Source organism: Equus przewalskii, chromosome 18, assembly GCF_037783145.1.
Source record: "Equus przewalskii isolate Varuska chromosome 18, EquPr2, whole genome shotgun sequence".
Taxonomy (NCBI): Eukaryota; Metazoa; Chordata; class Mammalia; order Perissodactyla; family Equidae; genus Equus; species Equus przewalskii.
In genome coordinates, this window is record NC_091848.1 from 45,481,329 (window position 1) to 45,506,604 (window position 25,276).

At 44.4% G+C, this 25,276-nt stretch overlaps 1 protein-coding gene across 2 annotated transcripts in view; it reads right to left on the reverse strand.

Moving 5' to 3' along the window:
* Nucleotides 1-617: 617 nt before the first annotated feature.
* Nucleotides 618-25,276, reverse strand: part of TIGIT (T cell immunoreceptor with Ig and ITIM domains) — a 32,078-nt gene continuing 7,419 nt past the window's right edge. The window contains exons 1-5 of one of the 2 annotated variants that reach the window (XR_545359.2): nucleotides 18,870-19,046; nucleotides 17,506-17,835; nucleotides 15,238-15,344; nucleotides 2,706-2,997; nucleotides 618-1,321 (exon numbers count right to left, since the gene is read on the reverse strand). Coding sequence is in view for 1 of the 2 variants with exons in the window: in XM_070581926.1 (XP_070438027.1) it covers nucleotides 2,761-2,997; nucleotides 15,238-15,344; nucleotides 17,506-17,835; nucleotides 18,870-18,933 (738 nt within the window). In the remaining variant the exon portion in view is untranslated. Of the gene's footprint in view, nucleotides 2,998-15,237; nucleotides 15,345-17,505; nucleotides 17,836-18,869; nucleotides 19,047-22,612; nucleotides 22,683-25,276 lie in introns of those variants that run through there. The other variant, XM_070581926.1, reaches the window with a different exon arrangement.

Sequence of the window (25,276 nt, forward strand, 5' to 3'; positions counted from 1 at the left end):
GATTCATTTATTCTCCCCTCCTCTCAGAGAACACAGGAGGGGATCTAAGGGAGCTTAAGGTCTCTTCCTGTCTGCACTCAGGGGTCCTCTGCCTCAATCTCCCCTGTGATTCTTTCCTGTATATTTCTCAAAAGACACAGGAAGAGAGAAAAGCCTCCTCAAACCCTATTTTGAATGTAAGAGAAAGAGACAGAGACCACCCGTCAGAGGCAGACACCCTCCCCAGGCACCAGGTTGGCTTGGGTTTGCCGTTTAGCACTGCACAGTCCAATAAAAACATAATGGGAGCCACATATGCAATTTTAGATTTTCCAGTAGCCACATTAAGAAAGTAAAAAGAAACAGGTGTGGGGCCAGCCCCATGGCCAAGTGGTTAAGTTCTCACGCTCTGCTTCGGCGGCCCAGGGTTTCACTGGTTCAGATCCTGGGCACAGACATGGCACTGCTCATCAGGCCATGCTGAGGTGGTGTCCCACATGCCACAACTAGAAGGATCTACAACTAGAATACACAACTATGTACTGGGGGGCTTTGGGGAGAAGAAGAAGAAGAATGAAAAATGATTGGCAACAGATGTTAGCTCAGATGCCCATCTTTAAAAATAAAAAAAGGTGAAATCAATTTTCATAATGTATTTTATTTAACCCAATATATCCAAAAGGTTATCTTTTTGACAGGTAATCAATATTTTTAAATTACCAATGTGATAGTTTACATTCTTATTATTCATATTAAGTCTTCGAGATCCAGTGTGTATTTCACACTTACAGGCCAGCACATCTCAGTTCCGACTAACCACATCTCGTGTGCTTGATAGCTACGTGTGGGGAGCGTCTTCTCTACTGCATTGCCCACGTCTCCAGGAATCTGGCTGTTAGGGGATTGTCTTCTTTTTTCTCCAAGGAAAATCTATTTCAATGAATTCCATTTGGAAGTTTCTTTTCTGTCTAATTCAAATTCATTTTAGTAACCTTGCCCATTTACAATGTCTATGGATCCTTTTGTGTTTTTATCACGATCCAAATGGTATTTGTAAACTTTTCCAGTTACCATAATCACGTTAAATAACACCCAACTCTCAGTCCAGCCTCGGCCCAGTATATATCTCCACCAAATCAAAACACCACTCCCTTTTTGTCATTACATTCTAGCTCATTTCCAATTCGTGAATTGTGTTCTACTCCCAACCAATTTGAACCAGTTTTGCACGAAAAATGCTGTGAACTGCCATGGCAAATAACAGCATTTTACATGTCTCTATCTCTCTTCCAAAGGACTTGGTGTTCTGGACAGGCTTCAGCTCATTGCTCTAACTAAATACCTGTTGGGTAGAAAAGTGAGAAAAATAAACATACATAAAGATCCACAAAGGAGTAGGAGTTGAATTGTCTTCTTGCTTAACCAGCCTAATTCTTAGGTAGCAGGGCAAAGCTCCATGTATCAGTTGGCAGAAGACAGGCCTGCTTCACATTCTCTCTCAGTTCCCAGATCCCACGAAAGAAAATCAGTCACCTGTAAACCAACCAACCCCCTCATTCCTCTAAGAAAGATGGTAGGGAGATAAAAGCCTGAATGCCAGTTAAACAGAAATGAGTACTCAGATGCCACCCCAACCTCAGCACAAAGAAGTCAGTGGTGAATTTAAGGGTTCAGAGAAGCCAGTTTGAGGGTGTTCATTTTTTAAGCCCCTTATTATCCCCCTATTTTTCTTCCTAGGAAAACTCCTTACTTAAAAATCCAAGTTTTTCTTTTAGTGGGAAATAGACACTTTCTTCAAAGGCTAAACGGTGGATTGATAGAGAAAAGGCAGATGGATCATGGCCTAAGGGCTAAGACGCAGCTCCCGCACCATTGGTGGACTCGCACAACTTCTGTGGTTGGAAGAGCCTAGAGTCCTCTCTATCAGACAATTACTGGACTCTGAGTATATCCGACAAAAGGAGACTTGAATTGCCTGCCCAGAAAATAAAATCTGAAGTCTTGTTGGTTTCCTTGGTGCCAGGGCCTTCCTTGTGGGGCTTTTTGGAACTCAACTTTAGTTTCTACGAGTTTCCTAGAAAAGTTCCTGCTCTTAGCAAACCAGCCCCACTGTTCCTTTCATCCTCATAAGCCACTTCACCACAGATTAGCCTATCCTGATCACCTCACCTCGGACTGACATCTCTTCCCAAAGGCCTGTGTCTTGTATCCTTATCTCCTTACTATCTTTCTATGTAAGTGCTGTCTCCCCACTTAACTGTAAGTTCTCACAGGCCTGAGACCAGAGACCATGGTTTAGTCATCCTTGAATCTCCCCATTGAAGCTAGTACCATGCCTTATTCATAAAGCACCTTCAATGTGTGAATGTTCATGAAAGTGACAGCGAAGTGAGAAATGAGATACGGTGGCTCCACAGTCATACCACTATCATTTTCCACCACAAAACTCTGTAGCCCAAAACCCTGCCCAGTGTTATTAGGAGGAATCCATTTCTCAGAGCCACAGAATCTGCTCAAACGGCCAGATTCAAAACCAGGTCAAGTTTTTTTTAACATGCATTCATAATCAAGACACAAGCTGCTCACCCCAGGTCTGCCACAATGCAACAGAAGGGAAAGGTAGAGGAAATGCAGAGAAGAGGATAACATTCATTCATTCAGCTGAAGACACACACACACACACACACACACACACACACACAGCAGTGATGGAGAGTGCATTATACCTCCATCTGTATCAGCAAAGACAGGACTGTATGTCCCAGAAGATGCCTCTGGGAGCTACCCAGTCTCTGCCAGGAAGACAAAGCTCCTGAGGCTTCTGTAACCCAGGACATTGAAGTAGTCATGAGGCTCGGCATAGTCATCTCCCCTCTGCTCTCTGCAGGGGCTGGCAGGTGCTGCTTCTGCCTGGACACAGCTCCTAGGGAATGACGGAGCACTGGGATTCCGTTCCTCCTGTTCAGATGATGTTCTTCTGAGGTCATTTTCTGCAGAACGCATTCTGAGAGATTTCCTCTAAAAACAAACAAACTACAAAGTAAGTATATGGGATTGTTACTCAAAAGTTACTCCCAAACATGATACATGGTTAGAATGGCCTCCCCCTTCCTTTCTTACACACACACACACGCACACACACACACAGGGAAACTTAGGTTCTTACCAACACTGATTCCTTAACCTTTACTTTCTCAACCTTGTCACAGCTAGAATTCGGTACTAACCACTCCATTGAAACTACACTTGCTACACGGTCAATGTGCCCCACACCCCAGGACTTCCAGTCACTGAGCCTGGTGAGGCAGTTTTCAGTCCCACTTTTCTCTTACTCCTGACTGCATCTGACACTGCTGACCTCTGCCTTTTTGAAATGTTCTCCTTCTCTGGCTTCCATGATACCACTTTCTCCTGATTCTCCTCCTCCTCCTGTGATCCCCCACCTTCATCTTTAGCCAAGTCTTCATTCTGCTTACACATCAGCTCCCCAAATAAACGGGTTCCCCAAGTTTCTGCCCTCTGCTTTCTCACATTCAACACTCTCTCTGAGTCACTTCATCCATATGCATATCTACAACCACCACCTGTCCACTGAAGAGGCCCAAATTTCTGTCCAAACTAGACCAGGCTTCTGCCCTGAGCTCCAGACCCAGAGGTCCACCTGCTAAGGGCATCACCACCTGATGACCCTCAACAAGCTCAGACTCCAAACCATCATGCTCTCTACTCCACAAACTGCTCCTGCCCTTGAATTCTCCATTCCTGTTCATGGCACCAGCTGACCGGGGACCTGGAAGCTAGTGTTAAGCTCCAATTGGCCATAAACTCCATCCAATTTTACTCCTAAGTAGCTCTGAAATCTCTCCTCTCTTTTCCATGCTGACTTCCATATCTTATCTCTCACCTGCCTCTAAATTTTCTCTTACTTCTGGTCCAACTTCCACATGGCCACCAGCAGAGTGATTTTTCAAAAATGGAAGTTTGATCATGCCATGCTTCTGCCTAAAACCCTTTGATGGCTCCCCTTGTCTGTAGGAGGGTGCTTGACCTCCTATAGGAGGCACAGGTGGACTTCAAGGCATTCATAAACCTGCTTAAGTTGTATACACAACATTGTGGAAGGGCGCATTCTTCTGGGAAGAAAGTCCCTAATTTCACTACACTCCCCACAGAAGACTGTGTGTGATGCCCCTCAAAATGCCCTTGTGACTTGGGCACACTCACCTTTCCAGCTTTATCTCCTGTAGTGCCTCCCCAACCAACACCCCAACTTCTGGGATAGGGCCTAGATGCCAGAGAAGTACCGTTTATTGAGAATCTGCTATGAACACAGACTGGGCTCGCTTCTTTATGTAATCTCAGCAACAATGCTATTGAAGTTTCTACTTTTGCATGAGCTAACAGGCAGGAACAGGCAATGTCCTTTGCTCGAAGACAAATCCAATTCTGACTTGGGCTCATCTGACTCCAGGCCATGCTCTTTCTCCTCAGCTAAGCTGCCTCTCCTCTTACAGCTTCTCCAATGCCATGCACTGTTTCCTGCCTCCTCAATTTTGTATATGCTACTCCCATGATCTATTCCCTGTAGTTCCCTAAAAGGGACCCTTGCAGGGTCTTCCTGTGTGCGAGAAGATGGTCCTGGAGGTCCTCTGCTGTAGCATTCAATGCCGTCTGGAACTCCTTTGTTAACCCTCCTGTCTTCTCCAGGCCCCAAACTGTAAGCTCCCTGAGGGAAGGATCTGAGCTGTATTCCTCTTTGTAAACTCAGAGCCCATAACAGATGCTCAAAATATGTCTTAGGACTGAAATGCATGCGCACACACATACACACTCTTCCTCAGCCCCATGCCTAAAAGAATAGGATTTTCCAAATCAAAGTAGGGACTCCTGGTCCGACAACTACAATTGCACTTATGCGACAATTGAACAGACAGTGCAATCTGTTTGGGACAATCAAGGATGTGAAGCAGCCATCACATCCAGGTGAGAGCATCAGAGGTGCGGGTTGTGCTAAGGTAAGGAAATCAAAGAATAGCTAGCACAAGCGAGACGGCAGAAAAGACGCCTGGTGACACCCAGTGCAAAGCTGACACCCTCTCAGCTTTACTGAGACTCCTCTAAAGCACGTCACTCCCCCCACCATAGGTCTGAAGACAGAATCACAAAGAGCCACAGACAGGCTTGGAAAATAACAACAAACACAAACCAAACCTCATCCCCCCTGCCCCACCCCCACTGCTTCCTGGATAGGAAACACCAGCATGACCACTGGCTAGCGTCAAGCTCAGCAGAGCATACGTATATGCAGGGAGGCCGAGAGGAGGGTGGATGGGGCCACATGGATGTGCATCATGGACAAATATCAAAAACTAGGGATGGCACACACTGCAGGCCCTGAGGAGCTGGGCCTAGAGGGAGGCCAGTGTTCCAGAAACACATGTATGAGTCAGGCAGTCTCTTTCCATGTACTGTTTCATTCATTCTTTTTCCGCAGAAGTGGCTGCACCTAACTGTAGGTATGAGGAAAAGGTTGTTATCAGAAGTCATGCTGATGCTGTGCTTAAAAGAAGAACTAGATCCCCTGATGCAAACCCATGCATTTTTAAAATGTGAATACCCAACTCTTCCTCAAAGAACTGATTGTGACCTTTTGTGCTGATGTGTTCTCATTCCCAAACTGGCCACCCTTGCTGTGGAATCTTAAGACTATTTTGGCTTCCAAAAGTCCTCTGGGAAACGTAAGTGTGCCTGAGATGGTTCCCTCAGCTGTTCCGTTTTCATTCCATCCTGGGCAGGGGACTCTGTAATTGTAATCAGTGTAAAAAACAAGTCTGGAATTAACGTACTGATGTTGTCCTAAAGGACCAAAGGGAGCTATGGAGACTGCCGCTGGGTCCTGCCAGGACAAACACTGCCCTCTTGGAGAACGTGAGGAAAACGGACAGTTGGCTGTCATTGTCTTGGAGCTAGACACACCCATCTCTCCTTTCCCTCACAGAAAGTCCCTGGGGGCAGTTTTCCTGATAGCTGCTTAGCAAATAATATTCATTCATTTAGTCATCACCAGTCCATGAAAATAAATATTTATTGAGCATCAGTTGCTATGGTAAATAAAATTTATGTAAATAAAATTTAATTATAAGAACTTAAGAAATGAGTTATTAATACATGCCAGGAAAAATACCAAGTGCCTCACATGAATTATTTGACTTAAATTTTCCCACAACCTTGCGAGGGCAGCACCATAATTATTCCCATTTTACAGACAAGGAAGCTGAGGCTTAGCAAAGCTAGGGGACAAAGCTGCTCAAGTGGTAGAGCCAGGATCCAAACCCAGATCTGTCTGATTCCAAAGCCATGCTCCTAAAAATTGCAATCCAGCAGCTCTCGTGGTCTGTAGGGAATGCCACTGATGCTCTGCTCAGATTCGCCCTACCTGCCCAGGGCTCCCCTTCCCCAGATGCTGGAAGGATAGGCTGTGAGCTGTTCACAGCTTCCCCTTCTCCGAAGAATTGCTCTTGAGCCCTCCCTGGTGAGCAGCCAGCACTCAATGACTGATTGAGGTGAGCTTTCAAAAGACCAGCTCCCTACCTCAAGATGTGACCAAATTTGCGTACAATTCTTGCTTCACCCACATCTTCAGCTGAGACCACATCAAGCTGAGCTTTCTTCCTTTAGCCCTATCCTACTTCCTTCACTACCCTTCATCTGAGAGCCCACCCCAATAAATCACTCTCGCAGAATTTGCATGTCAGGCTCTATTTCTGGAGAGCTGATCTAAAAGAGTTGCTCCTGAAAATAGCCCTAGAAGTCAATGCTAAGGATGGGATTGTGGAGGAGAAGCCCTCAGCAGCTGGATGGGAATATGGACCCCACCACTGGTGGTGAAGTGGGATGGGACACAGATGGAAGGGGATTCTGAGTTGGTGCAACATCTCTGACATATGAGAAGTATGGGGTAAGGACTGTGGAATTGGTGACTTCTACTAAATTCCACTGATGCACTGAGGAGAGAACATGACAGGCTCAGATCTGTCAGCATCTGAAAGCAAAGTGTGAGACTCAAAGTTCCTCCTTGGCAGCACTTAAGGAAACCTCATCTCCAGCACTGAAGACCAGGCACAGGACCTAATTGTAAGAGAGACAGAACTTCAACGAAGGCTGGATTCTCAGCCTGGGCAAGTCTCTGATGCCAAAATGGGGCCTTGGTAGGAAAGGAGGGATCCTTGACTTGGGAGGAGGATCTCTGGGTCAATGGACTTGAGAGCCTTGAGCCATCTGCTTCTCTTGCATCATCCGGAGCTGCAGAAGGGGCCCCCTCCCTTTTGATGGAAGATGGGGCCCTGCCAGGACCTCTACCTCCTCTACTGGCCATTGGCCCTGTGATTAGGGTAAAATCGCAGGGAATGCTGGGCACAGTAAGGGAGGAAGGAGGTTACAACTAAAGGGCCTGGCTAACACGTACCGGCAGGAACTGCGAGGGTATGTTTGGGAGTGAATCCTGAAGGTGATGGATCAGGGCTGGGCAAATAAAACATAAGATGGAATGAGGGATAATTTGTCAATATTGGGACACATCCCATGACTCAAGATTTAACACCCTCACAGGAACCCCGGGAGAGAAGTCTAAAACACTTCGTCCATAGAGATGCCAACACTGCTTTGGCAAACTGTGGAAGAAAGAAACAAAATGCTCAGAGAAGTGGGAATGCTCTGATGGACCGATGTAAAATAACATGTATATTGGTCTCTACCCCCGGTTCCTGCTAACACTTGGTCTTTAACCCCAGTTCCTGACACAGACCTCCTTAAATCCGTAGAATTTCCTGAGTGACAGGAACGTCTTCCACAGGGCTCCTAAATCCCTTGGAATTTCCCGGGTGATAGGAATGTCCTTTGTTCCAATGAGGCAACTTTTGGGGGGCTTCTGGATGGAGACTGGTCACTAAAAGACCAGGCCATGATAAGAAGCTTGGAACTTTCAGTCCTACCCCCCATTCCCCAGAGAAGGGCATGAAAATTATATGACACATGAAAATTATGTGAAATTCAAATTTCAGGGTTTATAAATAAAAGTTTATTGGAACACAGCCATACTCATTCATGTATGGATTGTCTATGGTGCTTTCACTCTACAACAGCAGACTTGAATTGTTGCAACAAAGACTGTGTGGCCCACAAAGCTAAAAGATTTACCACCTGGTCCTTTACAGAGTAACGTTGCCAATCCCTGTACTACATAATTTTAAAAATCCAACAGCTGATTATGTTTCTAGGGAAGATCCAGAGGACACGCTTTTACTAAGGTGGAAAGGAATGGGCTAGTGAGGAGCACCAGCATCATTGAGGTTATGTTAACTCAATTAGTGTTACCTCTCTGTGTAAGATGGACCTGAAGTGGGAGATGCTTTTATAAGTATGGATCCCTAGTAGCAACAGGGAAGAGGAGATCCCAACACGATAGAAGGGCAGGTGGCAGCACTTAAAGAACCAAGTGGATGTAATTACTGCAAACACAGCCAAGGAAGTCCGACCCACAAGGATATTACCATGGCTAATAAAGCACAATGTTCCTAGGAGAAATAGAGATGAACAGCCAACAAGGGTATTGCTTATACATATAATCAAGGGATCAAGAATACATGAGAGAAGGCTGAGGTCAGCACCCCATGAAAAGTCAAGGTCTCTCACCCAGGTTCCAAGTCTATGAACAGTACCAGTGTGGATCCTATTCGTTCACCCCTCATCTCCACTCTCCAACCTTCTGCATCCTATTTGGTGCCCTAAGAAGCCTGAACTATATGTATTGCATCAGTAGGCTCCCTTGCCCTCTCACTTGAGTTTGGGTTCAGGCAATTCAGAGCAACAGTAGGAGAATGGAGGGAAGGGGAGTGAAGTGAGGGTGTATATTCCCTTGGCACGCTCTCTGCAAGGTGGCCTTGGACTGGCTGTGACCTTCCATCTAAGATTACAGCCCTTCTCAAGGCTGTCCCCTCCACACAATCTCTCTTCCAGGTTCTAGTAATCACCTTCTCCCTTTGCCCCTAAAAGAACAGGAGTGGTAACAACATACTGCTACACTCCCCCTTATGGTTTCCTTATATGCTGCCTAATCCTTCGTAAGTCTCCTTACTAAATTGTCCTCAAACTGCACAACTTGAGAGTACTACGTGTTCCCTGCTGAACCTTGAATAATACAAGTGTAAAATGCATTTGAGTGAGGAGAGAGAGAAGATTGGAGACTATAGTCAAAGTACATGAAAGAAGCAGAGAGGACCTGAATTAGACAGGCAGCAGTGGAAATGTCAAAGAGGGGCTGGTGAATAAAACATTATAGAAGGGGTGCCACAGGATTTGACAGCTACTGGACTCTCTCTTTTTACCTTTTCCCCTTTCCCCATCTCCTACACAAAATGACCAAAGTTAGTCTGGGTTACTGGCATGAAAACTAACCAGTCTTAATCCTTAATAAGAAAATTTGTTCTGCTTCTTCTAAAGAACCTTCCATATGTCCATTCCAGAGCTGTAGAACATTGGTGACAACAGAGGACATCTGTTCACCAACCACCATAGCAGCTCCCTTCCAAGCTCAGAAAGCAATCGTCATTCTCTTCACCTCTCCCCTCTAGTCAATCACTTCTTTTATCCTCACTTCCCCTAGAGGTTTCATTTCTGAATCATGTCTACTGTGAGAGACAAGACATAAATGAACATACTATGGGTTATTGGCTTCCTGCATAGCACTAGCCACATCTCAGCCACTGCTGGATCCCCAACACTCTGTTCAACCACGTCTGTTGAATGATAAAGAAGTGGTAACTTCTTTTTTTTTCTCTTCCTTTTTTTTTTTTTCTGCTTTATCTCCCCCAAACACCCCCCCCACCACCACCACCCCGTACACAGTTGTATATCTTAGTCGCATGTCCTTCTAGTTGTGGGATGTGGGACGCTGCCTCAGCGTGGCCTGACGAGTGGTGCCATGTCCGTGCCCAGGATCCGAACCCTGGACCGCCGCAGCAGAGTGCGCGAACTTAACCACTCGGTCACGGAGCCGACCCTGACAAATGGTAACTTCTCTACGAACCAGGTAGGTCAGCAACCTCAACATTTACCTCATAAACCAAGAAGTGAGGGTATGAACCATGGGACAACAGAGACTTTTGTAAAAGAGTTGGTGGACCAAGCAGTCATCTGCTAGTATAAGACTTTATGTAACTTTCACCTATCACATGAGCTTTCTTACCATTTGGAGAATTTCTTTAATTATCTCTGGACCATATTAGCAAGATTCAACAGGTGCCTCAAGAACTTTTAGACCCATAACTGGGGAAGACCTGGGCAATTTGTAACTCACAGAAGGGAACATGACTTTGGCTCTGCTACCAAAATACCTTTCCCCATCCTCACTCCAAACTGTTCTCAGTGAAATAAGGTTAGAGTAAGAGTTCTTGGACTCTCTTCATTTGTAGATCTGGCTGAAGATAGAATGTGTGTCAAATGGAACATGTTCTTATTACATCACTACCCTTGTTAGTGATGGTAGTTAATGAAAATAAAATAGGTTTATCTACACAGAAAACTAGGAGAACTTAAGATGTAAAATATTAGGCTAAAAGTTCAAGATTGGTCACTGATAATATACATGAATGTGCAGAAAAAGTGTAACTCCATAGGCTGAACTAACAGTAGGAAAATATACACAAAGGAGTCAAGGCAGGCATAAAGAATTCTGATTGTTTAAAATGCCAAATGCCATGAGGTCTAAGCAGAAAAAACATTATAATGGCACTTTCTTATTAAGCAATTTTAGTTTGTGCGATTCACCCCAACTCTGAGGCCTGGAGAGGGAAAGAGCTCTCTATGGTCTTTAGGGGAGTGACAAGAGTAAAAGTGTCAAATAAACATTAAATAAGAAAGAAGAGAAAATCAAAGGATGGTCCATTTCTGGGAGAGGAAGAAAGAAAAAGAGGGCAAGAACTCACCATAAGCAAGCAAGATGGAACCAGAGCCTAAGAACACAAAGCTGTCTAAACCTCCACCTCTCTGGGACTGGCAGTGACCCAGCCAGATGCAGGCTAACAGCCTAGTCAGGAATCAGGAATGGTGGGACTAGAACTCGGGTGGGGGGTCTTGACTCAATATAGCCCAAGGTATGCAGTGGATGGGCTAGCTAAATTAGCTCTGCTTGTAAAAGTCAACCTTCAAATACCCATATGAAACACAACATCAAGGAGTTTTGCTTGTGGTGGAATTATGATTGATTATGCTACTTTGAACCAACCCTGCCACTGACAACAACTAGAAAAATTGAACCAAATGTTAGAAGCATCCATTTGTAGTGATCCGAGATCTAGCAAAATAGTGAGGAATTTGTGGGCTTGGGAGCAAGATCCAAAAGAAGGAAGCCCAGAGAGATGAGATGAGCACTTAGGGACATTTTTTCCGGGAGGCAATTGACTGAAAGTTTTGGCTAAGAGGCAGATACGGAGGATAACACAGAGTTTCTGGCTGGAGGGACAAAATTTGGAGTTTGGAAACCACCAAGGAGAGGAGACATTGGCAGACACCACGGGCTTTTGGTTGGGTCCCCAAAGGACTAAACCATATGAGCAAGGAAGCACTAGAAATTAAATCCAGCTTTAAATCCTCTCACTACTGGGGCCAGTCCGGTGGCTGAGTGGTTAAGTTCACTTACTCCGCTTCAGCAGCCCAGGATTTCACCAGTTCAGATCCCAGGTGCAGACATGGCACCACTCATCAGGCCATGCTGAGGTGGCATCCCACATAGCACAACCAGAGGCACTCACAACTAGAATATACAACTATGTACTGGGGTGCTTTAGGGAGAAGAAGAAGAAAAAAAGAAAAGATTGGCAACAGTTGTTAGGTCAGGTGCCAATCTTAAAAAAAAAACTTCTCACTACTGATTTAATTAGGGTGACTTGAGAATGCTGGTGCCTCCAGACCAATCTCGTGACAGAAGCAAAAAGGAATCCTCTCTGGAGTAAAATGATACTTAGTGCCTCAAAGCTTTCCATGTTGAATACACAGCACTCAATGAAAAGTAACCAGATAGCCAAGAAGATAAGATAGAAGCAAAAATAGACAATAGTAAAAGACCCACAGTTGACCCAATTAATAGGATTATCAGGCACAGAGTTCAAAATAACTATAATTAATAGTTTCAAAGAATTCAAAGACAAGATTGAGAATTTTGGCAGACTGTAAATTATTCAAACAAAGAGCAAAATGGAAGCCCCAGATCTGGAAAATACAATAGCTGAAATTAAATGCTTAATAGATGGGTTTAACAGAGGATTAGATACATCAAAGAAGATACTTAGTCAACTGGAAGGTATGTGAAAAGAAAACATCCACTCTAAAATTTGATGAGATAAACGGATGGAAAATACAAAAAAAGAGGATAAGAGACATGGGGAAAAGTGAAAATGCAGAAAATACCTGTAATTAGTATTCCAGAAGGAGAGGAAAGCAAGAATGAAGAAGTAATATATAAAGAGACAATAGCCAGGAATGATCTAAACCTGACAAAGTCATCAAGCTACAAGTTCAAAAAGCACGCCAAACCCCAAACAGAATAAATACAAAGATAACTATATCTAATTATATCACTGGAGAATTGCTGGAAGCCAGAGAAAGAAATTTTGAAAAGAACCAGGAGAAAAAAGCATAGCTTTAAAGGAGCAAAAATAAACCTCTCTCATAATTTCTCAACAGCAATAAAGGAAGCCAGAGACAAGGGAATCATATGTTCCATGTGCTAAAAGACAGTAACAGACAGCATAGAATTCTATACCCAGCAAAACAAATATATCACTTTTAAACTAAGGAAAAACAAAGATACTTTCAGACAAACAAAAACCAAGATAATTCATCCCTGGCATATCTGCACAAAATGAAATAATAAAGAATATTCTTCAGGCCGAAGGAAAATGATCTTAGTTACAAGGCAGAACATGCAGGAAGAAGTGAAGAGCAATAGAAAGGGTACATCTAAGTGAATATTGATTCACAAAACAAGAATAATTTCTTTTGGGGTTTAAAATATACAGAGAACTAAAATATATGGCAATAATAGCTATAGTTTGGGGAGGTGGATTAAAAGAGTTAATGTGTTCTAAGGTTCTTGCATAATCCAAGAAATGATAAAAGTACTAATTTATATTAGACTTTAATAAGGCAGGAGCATATTTTGTAATCTCTAGTGTAGCCACTAAAAGAATAACAAAAAAAATGTATAACTACCAAATGAATCAGTTTTTTTTTTTTTTTGGAGGAAGATCAGCCCTGAGCTAACATCTGCCAATCCTCCTCTTTTTGCTGAGGAAGACTGGCCCTGAGCTAACATCGATGCCCATCTTCCTCTACTTTATATGTGGGACGCCTACACAGCATGGCTTGATGAGCGGTGCCATGTCCGCACCCGGGATCCGAACTGGTGAACCCCAGGCCACCTGAAGCAGAACGTGCAAACTTAACTGCTGTACCACCGGGCAAGACCCCAAATGAACCGTTTTAATAATGAAAAGTACATAATTCAAATCATGGCAAGAAACATGGATGGACCTTGAGGGTATTATGCTAAGCAAAATAAGTCAGACTGTGAAAGACAAATACCGTATGGCTTCACTCATATGTGGAAGATAAACAAAAACACAAACACGTAGATACGGAGACCATATTGGTGGTTACCAGAGGGGAAGGGATGAGCAGAGGGCTAAAGAGGTAAAGGGACACATGTACGGTGACAGATGGCAACTAGACTCTTGGTGGTGAACACAATGCAGTCTATACAGAAGTCAAAATATAATGATGTACATCTGAAATGTATACGTTATAAACCAATGTGACCTCAATAAAAAATGAATAAAATTTTTAAATAATTATATTTTTAAAAGGCAGCAAGAAAGAATGGGGGAACAAAACAGGCAAAACAAATCTGAAAAAAATAAGGTGGTAGCTGTAAAGCCCCATATTTCAGTAGTATTAGCACCAAGTGCATAGTCCAGGGAGAGTAGTTTCGGGGCTACAGAGTTGAGTTGTTACTTGAGTGGAACCAGAGTTGGAGGGACAGTGAGCCAGGAACTACGGAGGCAGATCTAGGATGAGGAGGAAAACAGTGTTGGGAATCACAGGCTTGCGTTCCCCAGAATGTTTGTTTGGTGACTTGAATTAAGGCAACCTGGGATGGCCTAAAAGGTAAGAGGGCAGACAACAGCTACCACTATGACAGAAAGACATTGATATATTTCTTCATTGTTTACAAAGCTTTCACATGCAATATGCCACCTGCTCATCACAACTCTGTGATACAAAGCAAGCAGAACCATAATCCCATTTTATACATGAAGAAATGCAGACTCAAGGGCCAGCCCCTTGCCCGAGTTGTTAAAGTTCCATGCACTCCACTCCAGGGGGCCCAGGTTCACAGGTTCAGATCCCAGGTGCAGACCTACTCCACTCATCAGCCATCTATGGAGGCAACCCACATACAAAATGGAGGAAGATTGGTGTGGATGTTAGTTCACAGCTAATCTTCCTCAAGCAAAAAAAGAAAAAAAAAGAGAAGGATTGGCAATGGATGTTAGCCCAGGGCAAATCTTCCTCACCAAAAAAAAAAATAGAAAGAAAGAAATGGAGACCTGGAAGATTAAACAACTTCCCTGTAATCACACACTCAGTACTAAGGTTAGAGACTAAATCTTCCAATTCCCCATCCAGGACTGCTTCAGCCACATGACCTCTTAAGCTAGAGTAACAGAGGAGTTAAAACCTACTGATGTTGCCATGTACATTTTACCCCTAAATTTCTGTAGTGTATATTTCTCATCCTGCAAAGGCCCTGGGTAGCCCAGCACTCCTGAAGGGTTGCGAAAATTAAGTGAGCTGATGTACAAAACACTCTTGCATGGAGTAGATGCCCAAGAGGCGTCAGACTCACAGTAGGTAAGTCAAAGTCTCAGGGAAGTGGCTTAAGGGACAGGCAGGAACTAGAAACTATAGACGACAGCAAGATGGGGAGGATATATGTCCAACCTTTCAGGAGCTCCCAGACAAGGGAGGGGACAAGAGAACAGCATAAACTTCACTACAAGACAGAGCAACGACATGCAAAAGGCACAAAGAGCAGTGGGGGGATCACATCTAGGTCTCTCTCTGGACAGAAAGGGGACCTGAAAGTGCCAGGGTGGCTGGGGTGTGGTGCCCATGCCTGAGAGATGCAGCCAGAGTCATTACCTTTATAGCCAATACGACCACCACAATGGCTGCCATGCAGATGACCGTCAACCCTGTGGCCATGGCCCCAACCAACAGGATCTGGAAGCCAGCGCTGTGCTCAGCCACTAGAGGGAGGACAAAACAGGGGTGAGTGAGCAGAGGCTGGAAGCAAAGGGCAGCCATTCCCCCAGGGAAGCCTCAGCGTCAGGGCCAGAGGTGGGGATCGGCCAGGCCTTTCTCCCACCCCAGGCCTGGGGTCCTAAAGCCCAGCTCCCCGGACAGCAGACCATTGCCTGACCCATCGTGAAATCAATGGCTGATCTCTCAAACAGGGGCGTACCTCACACATTTCCCACCAGAGTGGACCCATTTTTAACACTCCCTCCCTCTATTCGACAAAACCAGTTTGAGTAATGTGTGAAATGAAACAAATAATAACATCCAGAAAAAAACCCAGAAGCGAACATTTTCTTTTATTAAACTTCATATTTATAATCATACTAGTAAAAAAAGTTAATTAAAAATTAAAGTAAAATTAATATCAAAATAGAAAAAAGAAGATAATCATATAACTTTTCACCTTAGGCCTGTTACACTTATTCCAGTGAGGCTGTGAGACCCTGGAAGAAGGTTCTAGGCTTTATCCTTGGCTGTTTTCCCAGCACCTGGCACGTAGCAGGTGCTGACTAAATATTTGTGACAGGAACCAAAGCATGAACAAGTGAATTTCTATTAGGACATAAAATGTAACTGGAAACAGGAAGAGGCAGGAAGGGAGTTTTGAAGAGATGAGTGATGTTTGACTCAACGAGAGTGTGAGAGAAACAGGACAATGGCCCGGATGTATGCTGTGCTGTAGGCGGAAGTGTTCCCAGGGTGCTTCATACCATCCCCAGCTCCTTTCCAGGAGCTTGAGCAGAACCCCGGTGCTCAGGGAAGTCTGGAAGGAGAAGGGTGGAGCCGAGGCCAGGCCCTCTGCCCTCTAACTAAGGGGTTAGATTGCCAGAAAGGTGTCTGAGGAATGCAGTCACTTAGGACAAGGGCAGTGTCCACAGCACCCACACAGTACCAGGAGAGGGGGGAGCCCAAATTCCCCAGAAAGTGTTCCTCCTGCCCTGAGGAAGCAGTCCCCTGCTTTTTGGCCACAGGTGGAAAGAGGGCGGATGGGGAGCAAATTGGGCCTGGGGAACACAGCTGCAGGGCATCGGAGGGGCTGCAGAGGGCTGTCCATAGAACAAGAAAAGGTTCTTACTGCACGCTGCACGGGCCTGTGTGGGAGCCTGCTGAGAAGCAGCATTTGAAACGAGACTTTCAGGTAACGTTTTATCTTCTCAGTTCACACATATTTTGCTAACTCATAAAACTTGTTCACCGACACAATTTATAGCAGCACAGAAGTTCGGAGGGAAGCAGGACGCCTGTGTGAAAATCAGCTCCACCACTCTGAGCACCTCCAGCCTTCAGCTTCCACCTCCATCAAACAGTCACACGGGAACTGGATTCACAGCCAACACTTACTATGTGCTTACCACGTTCCAGGGGCCGTTGTAAGGGCATTTTCTTACAGCAAGTAACTCAGTTCTACATTAACACCGTGTCAGGTCTTACAGCTACCCTCATTTCACAGATGAGAAAACTGATGCACAGAAATGCTAAGTAATCTTGTCTGAGGTCAACAGCAGTGCCAGGATTTGGACCCAGGCTGTCTGGCCTCAGTCTAAGCCCATCACCTCTCTGCTGTGCTATCTCTCAGATATGGTAATAAGCCTTTCCCATCTTCCAGAGAACTGGTTTAAGTGTCCAGGTGGTAATGAACGTAAGAGAATTTGGGGAACTGTGACGTGCCAGACAAATGTAAGTTACTGGACATTTACACTTAGCACACACTGTACTCTAATCCTTGATAAATGTAGGGGCTAATGCTAATTTGCACGATCAATGCTAAACTAATCAATGAGAACCCTTCCCAAATGACCTTGACAACTGGTCTTCCTAACAAATATACATAAGATGTGGTTCTTACCCAAGACAGTGGTTCTCAATCCTGGCTGCACATTTGCATCCCCGGGGATGCTTTTAGAACCTATCACATCCAGGCTCTGCCCTTAGAGATTCTGACGGAATTGTTCTGGGATGGGGAACCAGCATCAGGACCATTTAAAAGCTCCCAGGTGATTCGAATGTGAATCAATGTGGAAAGGCCCTGCTCTGCGGAGTGTTTGGCAGGAAAGCATTTTCTGTCCTAGAGGATGAGGTTCCTCAGCAACCCTGATCCAGAGGGCATACCTGAGCTTTGCAGGACCTCCAGAAAGAGTTTCGCTTTGTAAATCCCGTCAGGGTAGGTATAATAGGTGCAGAAGTACTCCCCTGTGTCATTCACGGTCAGCGACTGGAGGATGAGGTCCAGGTTGGGGCCCGGGGCCACTCGCTTCCTGAAGACTGGGTAGATGTACCATCCCAAGGTAGGGTGATACACAGCTAGAGGTTGGTCCTGCTGCTCCCAGTTGACCTGAGTCACTTCCGCGGTGGTGGAGGAGAGGTGACACTGCAAGGTAACAGAGTCACCTTCCTCTGCAGAAATGTTACCCACTGTTACTATTCTGCCTGTCACCGCTCCTAGGGGAGGGGAAAAAGCACACATGAGTCCTGAGTCACACACGGCTGGCCCTGAATGTTCCCATAGAAGTTCCAAGGGGTTTGAGGCCAGAATTGGGTTTTGGAGCGATAGTCTGTCCAGTCGATCCTGTTACTCCCCCATATAGACTATAATTGTTACACAACGTAGCCCTGCACCCTCTCAGGATATTCTGCTGTAATATAACTTCATGACGAGCTCATTGATTATTTCCATATACTTTATTTTTGTCTCCCTATTCCAGATATAAGCCCTTATCAGCCACCACTTCTGTTTTATCGTACTCCCAGCAGCCAGTTCTGTGCGTGGCACATTATCCTTTGAAATAAAACCTGGCTGTTTGGTTGACTGCCATTTGGGTTGCCTGGAAAAACCTTCAGGAAAGCCACAAAATCAAAAAAGAAAGGAGGCTTGGAGACAAACACTGTTTCTTCCAGGCAATATCACCCTCCTCGGCACTCACCACCCCCGGCACCCTTGGGCACAGCTCCACTCTCAGATAGTTCAGAAAGCAATATAAATACTAAATTATACCACAGTTTTTAAATATTTATGCCCCCCTCGGAAACATTTGTCTGTGATTTTTAATATAGAAGGAAATAGATTTCACATAATTTCAGTCTATAATGGTAGACTCTCTGGAATCTGTGAAGAAGACATTTTTAATCCACAGAAAACGTACTATGTTTTTCTAGAAGTTTCCTCAAGGACAGAAGAAAGGACAATGGAGCAGGAGTGAACTGTAAACTGAACAGTAAACTGATCATTTCTCCTCCTTAATCCCTCTCTCTCCCGGTTTCTTTTCTTGGGTTGGTTAATCAGGCACACTCAACCCCAAGTTCCTCATCTGCGGCCCCAAACAGAACTGGGCCTCCTTCTCAGAGACTGCCTTTTCTCACACTCGGGGACACAGGACTCTGAGGACTGTGTTCCCTTCCCTGAGAAAAATGTGACGTTCACTCCCAGCCACCCACTTCCTCCTCCCTGCTCTCCCTCCTCCACTTCCAGGCCTTACCTGAGGCGGGGAGGGGAGCCTGCCTCAGCCCCTGCGCCCAGATCAGGAGGAGACACCACTGCATGCTTCTGCCCAGGGGGCCTCCAGGAAGCAGATGTGGCCTCTTCTGCCACCGAAACTGGCCGACTGCAGATGGTGGTGAAACTGAGCCTATGAGAAAAGAGGGTCTCGGAAAAAACGAGTTCAGCGAAAACAATGTCACCAACAGATAAAACTCTCAACAAGTACGTAAACTGCGTAGGGCGAGCCACAAGAAAGACTTTGAAGGAAACACATTAAAAAATAAACAAAAATGTGGTTAGAGGTACACTGGTCTTTGGATTATTATTAGTCAATCTGTTTTTAAGCTCTGTCTTAATGTGCTTGGTTTTTGTCAGCCTTTATCTAACAAGCTCAAGGGCATCTGTGTAATGCCCAAGATGCTGCAGAACCTGTTACCTGTGGGATTCACTGGGCTCGCTGGTATGGCCACCCAGCCAGCAGTGGTCACTGCCAGAGCTGAGCAGCGTGGCTGTGCAGAGCAGGTCTGGACTGAGAGCTCCCCGGGCCACTCTGAGCCTTTGGGGGCAGTCGGCAGCCCCTGCAGCACAGGGTGACCTCGGTGGTCAGTCAGATACTGACTCACATTTCCATTTAAAAGCTCTAAAAGGAGCCACCATATTTTTTCTCCCCTGACTTGGGGTTGTGGGCTGGATAGATCTGGGTAGCCTTGATGCTGCTGCATGCGTGTAGGTCCTGGGAAAGGGATTCCATTTGCATGAGAAGGGGAAAGGAGTGCAGCCTGGTACATAAAATACTCCCCAGGGGCCCACCTGGTTGCGCAGCAGTTAAGTTCGCATGTTCCGTTTCTCAGCAGCCCAGGGTTCACCTGTTGGGATCCCCGGTGTGGACATGGCACTGCTTAGCAAAAAGCCATGCTGTGGTAGGCATCCCATGTATAAAACAGAGGAAGATGGGCATAGATGTTAGCTCAGGGCCAGTCTTCCTCAGCAAAAAGAGGGGGATTGGCAGTAGTTAGCTCAGGGCTGATCTTCCTCAAAAAAATTTAAAAAAACACTCCCCAGACCCCTCCAGGCCTTTCACAGCCCAGCCTTCCCATCTGTTTTTAAGTTCGGCTCAAGTCAGATGCAGAGATCACAACAGCGGGCAAAGGGGGCTGAGAATAGTCACACTTTCCATGAGGCCCGAGACTTGTACATAGGAAACACAACCTAGGGTTCTCTCAGGGCGCAGACCAATCTCCCAGCAGTGTCTTTGAGCTGCAGCCTCTCCAAAGTCTTCCGTCTGGCTCAGCAGCGGTGGGGGAGCTTGAGGGATCTCACAACTGTCTTCGCCCTCCTCTTCCCTGCCTCTAATCAAGTGCAACATCCTGCAGCTGCAGGTGCCCTGACCTCCGACCTCAGGCAAGCACTCCCACTCTCGGCCTCGTAGACCAGCACCTCCTGGTGGTGGGCTGTCTTGTGGCCAAGGAGGCAAGGAGGCCCCTGACCCCTGCAGGTCCACAGAGGGCTGTAGGAGCAGGGAGACAGGAAGCAAGGGAGAGAAGGGGGCGTGGCTGCTCAGGGCACCCAGAAGAGCCTGTCCTGTGTCCCCTCACCCCCAGCCACCATCTGCCATAGCCAAGCCCCTCACAGGGGAGCCATCTAGCAGTGGATGGTTGTTCCAAAGCCCCTCGTGGTGAGAGCTGCCTCAGAAAATCAAATACTCAACATGAAAGGAATGTCTAGGACCTGAGGCTTTTTAGTAAGTCTGTGAGCCACCCGGCTTGTTGCCTGAAACTGGCTCAAGGCGAATGCAAATGGGGAGAAATTTGGGGGTAGGGTTGCTGACTGTTGTTAGTTCAAGCTCCCTTCATGAGGTGACTCTGAGGACCTCCCCGACAAAGGCTGCCAAGGACTTCAGTGGACTATGGGAAATTCTTTTGCCTTCCCAGCTGTGAAAATAGGACAGAGACCCCCCAGGAGAGGTTGGAATGCAGAGTGAGAAGAAAAGTCTTGAAGAAGAAGCCGCTGACCTCTCCTCAGCTTAAGCCTCTGCTGCAGCCTCTCTTCAGAGCCCTCCCACCCAACACCATTGCTCCCCTTGATTTCCTCCCCCTTCCTAGATGAGATTATACTATCAATCCACCCCCTAGTCCCACCTCTGGGCGAGGTATCCTCTACTCTGGAAACTTACTTCCTACTTCCTACTACCCAGAGCCCTCAGCATCCATGACAACTAGGACTGGGAAAGAAGTACAAGTTGTAGGGGAGGAAGACATTTCCTCTACCCACTCTGGGTCCTTCTGGCTGGACAACAAATTAAATTCATATGAGACAGAATAACAGGAGAAAATTAGACAAAGCTTTATAACATGTATACATGGGAGAAGCTCAGGAAAACTGAGCAACTCCCCAAAATGGCGGAGGTTCGCATCTTAAATACCCTCCTCAGCTAAGGGCAAAGGAGGATGTTGGGGGTGGGAGGAGTCAGTTATGGGAGATTACCAGAAAAGCGCAGTAAACAAGGGTAAGTTTATGCAGACTTAAGTTCTCGCCTTCCGCATTGATAAGAGTTTCTAGAGATAAGGTCATCCCCCCTTCTTCCTGGTACAGAGAGGGAGACACCTTTACAGATGGAGATTTTCTTTATGAATGTAAATGTCTCTTAACAAAGGGTAAGTAAATTCTACTTTTCAGATTTCTCTCATGTCTGCAGTTTTTAAAAGTAACCAGCCCAAAATAATCCTCATGCCAAAGAGACGTATCTTGAGGTGGCCAATTCCATCCCCCACAAAGTAAACAATTCATTCAAAGAAGCTCTCAGTCATCAAGGGCTCTCCCTCCACCAACAAAAAGAATGCCAGGCCTAGATGGTTTCACAGTGGGACTATAACAAACCTTTAAAGAGCATATCATCTCAATGTCACTTAAAATAGACAGACATAGAACACAAAGGAGAACTTCCAAATCAGTTTTATGAAGTGAATTTCAAATTGTTATAAAAATGATTAAGATTGCACACAATAAAAGAAAATCAGATCTTGATCTTACTTACCAATATTGAGGAAAAATTCTAGACAAAGTATTGTCACACAGGCCCCAATAGCGTATTAAGCAAAACACATAATGACTAGGTAAAATTTATTCTAGGATTACAAGGGTGATTCAATACTGGGAAATCCATTAATATTACATACTAGATCTACATAGAAAAAGCATATGGTCATTTCCTTTGATGCTGAAAAGAAAATTCAATCCCCATGACTGATGTTTTTTTTATTGAGGTTATGACAGTTTACAACCTTGTGAAATTTCAGTTGTACATTATCGTTTGCCAGTCATATTATAGGTACACGACTTCACCCTTCATGCCTACCCTCCATCCCCCTTTCCCCTGGTAACCACTAATCTGTTCTCTTTGTCCATGTGTTTGTTTATATGCCACATATGAGTGGAGTCATACAGAGTTTGTCTTTCTCTATCTGGCTTATTTCGCTTAACATAATACCCTCAAGGTCCATCCATGTTGTGAATAGGAGGATTTTATCCTTTTTTATGACTGACTAGTGTTCCATTGCCTATATATACCATATCTTCTTTATCCAGTCATCAGACCCATGACTGATTTTTTAAAAAATCAATAAATCCTTTCTTAACGTAATTATACACATGCATACATGAGCCTCAAAGCCAATCTCTCTTTTAATGGGAAAACATTAGAGGTATTCCCACAAAGGTGAAGAATAAGACAAGGATACTCACTATTTCCACCACTAGTTAACTTCTCAGAAGTATCAGCCAATTCAATTAAGTAAGAGAAGCAGGTAGAGGCCTAAGAATTAGAAATAAGGATATAAAGCTATCTCTAGTTATTGATGCTTCATACATGGAAAACTCAAGTGAATCAATGGGAAAAATGCCATAAACAATAGAATTCTACAAAATTTGGATATAAAATTAACACAAACAAACAAATAGTTTTCCTATATACAATTACTAACCAGTTAGGAGGTATTTCGGAAGAGAATGCCATTTACAATGGCAGCAAAAAAAGATAATTTACTTGGCAATAAATTTGACAAGAAATGTACAAAAGCCATTTGAAAAAAAACTTTACTCCATTGAATCAGCAGCTACCCAAATATTCTTTTAAATGAAACTGTATAGGGGCCGGCCCAGTGGCGCAGCGGTTAAGTGTGCACATTCCACTTTGTGCACCCGGGGTTCACTGGTTTGGATCCCCAGTGCGGACATGGCACTGCTTGGCAAACCATGCTATGACAGGAGTCCCACATATAAAGCAGAGGAAGATGGCACAGATGTTAGCTCAGGGCCAGTCTTCCTCAGCAAAAAGAGGAGGATTGGCAGCAAATGTTAGCTCAGGGTTAATCTCCCCCCCCCCCCCCGCCAAAAAAAAGAAACTGTATAAATATGAAAAGAAAACATGGATGAGTTCCTTCAAAACCTGGAAATGGAGAAAACCTTTTTAACTGTGCCTCAAAATCTAGACTCAATAAATATAATTTGGTGAGGAAGCTGACTACACAAAGACTTTTTTAAAAGGCTTTTGCATTTAAAATAATCATAAAGGTCAAAAGACAAATGACAAATGCAGAAAGAATACTCGAGACTTATTTCGCAACCAAATGATTCATCATCTCCTTACCATAAAGAGTTCATAGAAATCGAGAAGAAAAAGACCAACAACAGTGAACAGGTCAAAACACATGAGCCGAATAAAAAAGGAAATACAAATGTTCCTTAAACATATGGAAAGTTCCCCAATCCCCGTCATACAGAGAGAGAGATGTATTAAGACCACACTGGGATACCATTCTCCCCCAGCAAATTGGCAAAAATCAAAATTTTAACAGTATACTCTGTTGGTGAGGCTGTGGAGAAACAAGTCCTGCCATATATTGTTGTTGGGAATACAAAATGATACAACTCTTTTGGAGGAGAATTTGTCAATATCTATCAAGATCACAGCTGTGTTTACCCGGAATCCCACTCCTAGAAATCTATTTTAAGGCCATAACTGCACAAATATGAAATGACATATGCGCAAAGTTATTCGTTGAGGCCTTATACGTACTAGCAAAAAATGTGAAACAACTCAAATATCCATCACTAGGGGCCTGCTTGAATAAACCACGACACCCAGTCCCTTACTGAATGAACTATGGTACCTCCGCATGATGGAGAAGTAGGCAACCACAAAAAGCATGAGGGCGAGCTCAACGTGTGGCTATGGAGTGATTTCCAGAAGACACTGTTACATTGAAAAGCAAAGCGCCAAAGAGTGTGTGTAGTGTGCAACCTCTGCGGAAAAGGGCAAAAGGAACAAGAACATAAGTACAAATTTGCCTGTATTTGTAATAAGAAACACTGTAAGAATTAATCAGGAATTAATTTCAAATTACATTAATGTTGTTGGAAACCAAGCTTTTCAGCATAAGAGAAAATAGAAGTATAAACTAAAATAATTAAGTAAAACCATGTAAAGTTAAATTTGAATTTGAGCTATTAATACCTAGCCATGAATTTAAAGAATGTATATATCGTCATGGTTGGCTCCTTGAAAGAGAAAAAAACAACAACAATATTCCAATAGTAACGAGGGTCCCTAGAATCAGTTTATGGTTTCTAAAACCACTCAGCATTTGAGGAACCAGGACTTCCGAGAGAAATGGCTGACTCCAGGTTTGGGGCAAGGAATGTACAAGGCAAGTGTGGGACATCTCATTCTCCCAGGAACTGAGGCATCTCAAAGATTAATGTGGTCATGTCAAAAAGACCAGACCAAGGCAGGGGCCACAACTGGCCGAAGTTGGGCCAATTACAGTATAAAAAAGAAAAATTGCTATAAGAATACGTTAAAAGCCATGAATCTACAGGTGACACTCCAAAAACAGAAAATGCCAAACAAAATAAATCTCCTTTGCCACTATTGGAGGTTGTTATTACAGCAACTCTTTGTTCTGAAAATTGGTAAAGTTAAAAGTATTTATCCTGTCTTTCCATTTGGAACTGTATTTAAGGATAGCTAAATAGCCCCAGTTGATGAGGGAAAACCCTTCTTTACAGAATAATTCCAGCTAATAAATATAGAATAAATCTTGTAAACCCTAATGAAATAGTTGATTTAGTTAAGGATCATGCAAGGAAACGAAAACCATTAAGTGACATGTGATGGCAAAGCGGATGTCCCAACGTCCTAAAGCCCCCACAGATCGCTTGCTGGTCACATGGGAGGAAATGAAACTGCTCAAGGGAGCAATCAAGCTGTCCCCACTTTATCCCAGTGACTAATCTAAACATTACTTAAATTTGAACCACCAGACGCAGTATGCCTTCTCATGGAACCCCATAGGAAGTGTACAGTATCATCTAGGAAATATTCTTGCCTAAAATGTTTAAGCTGAA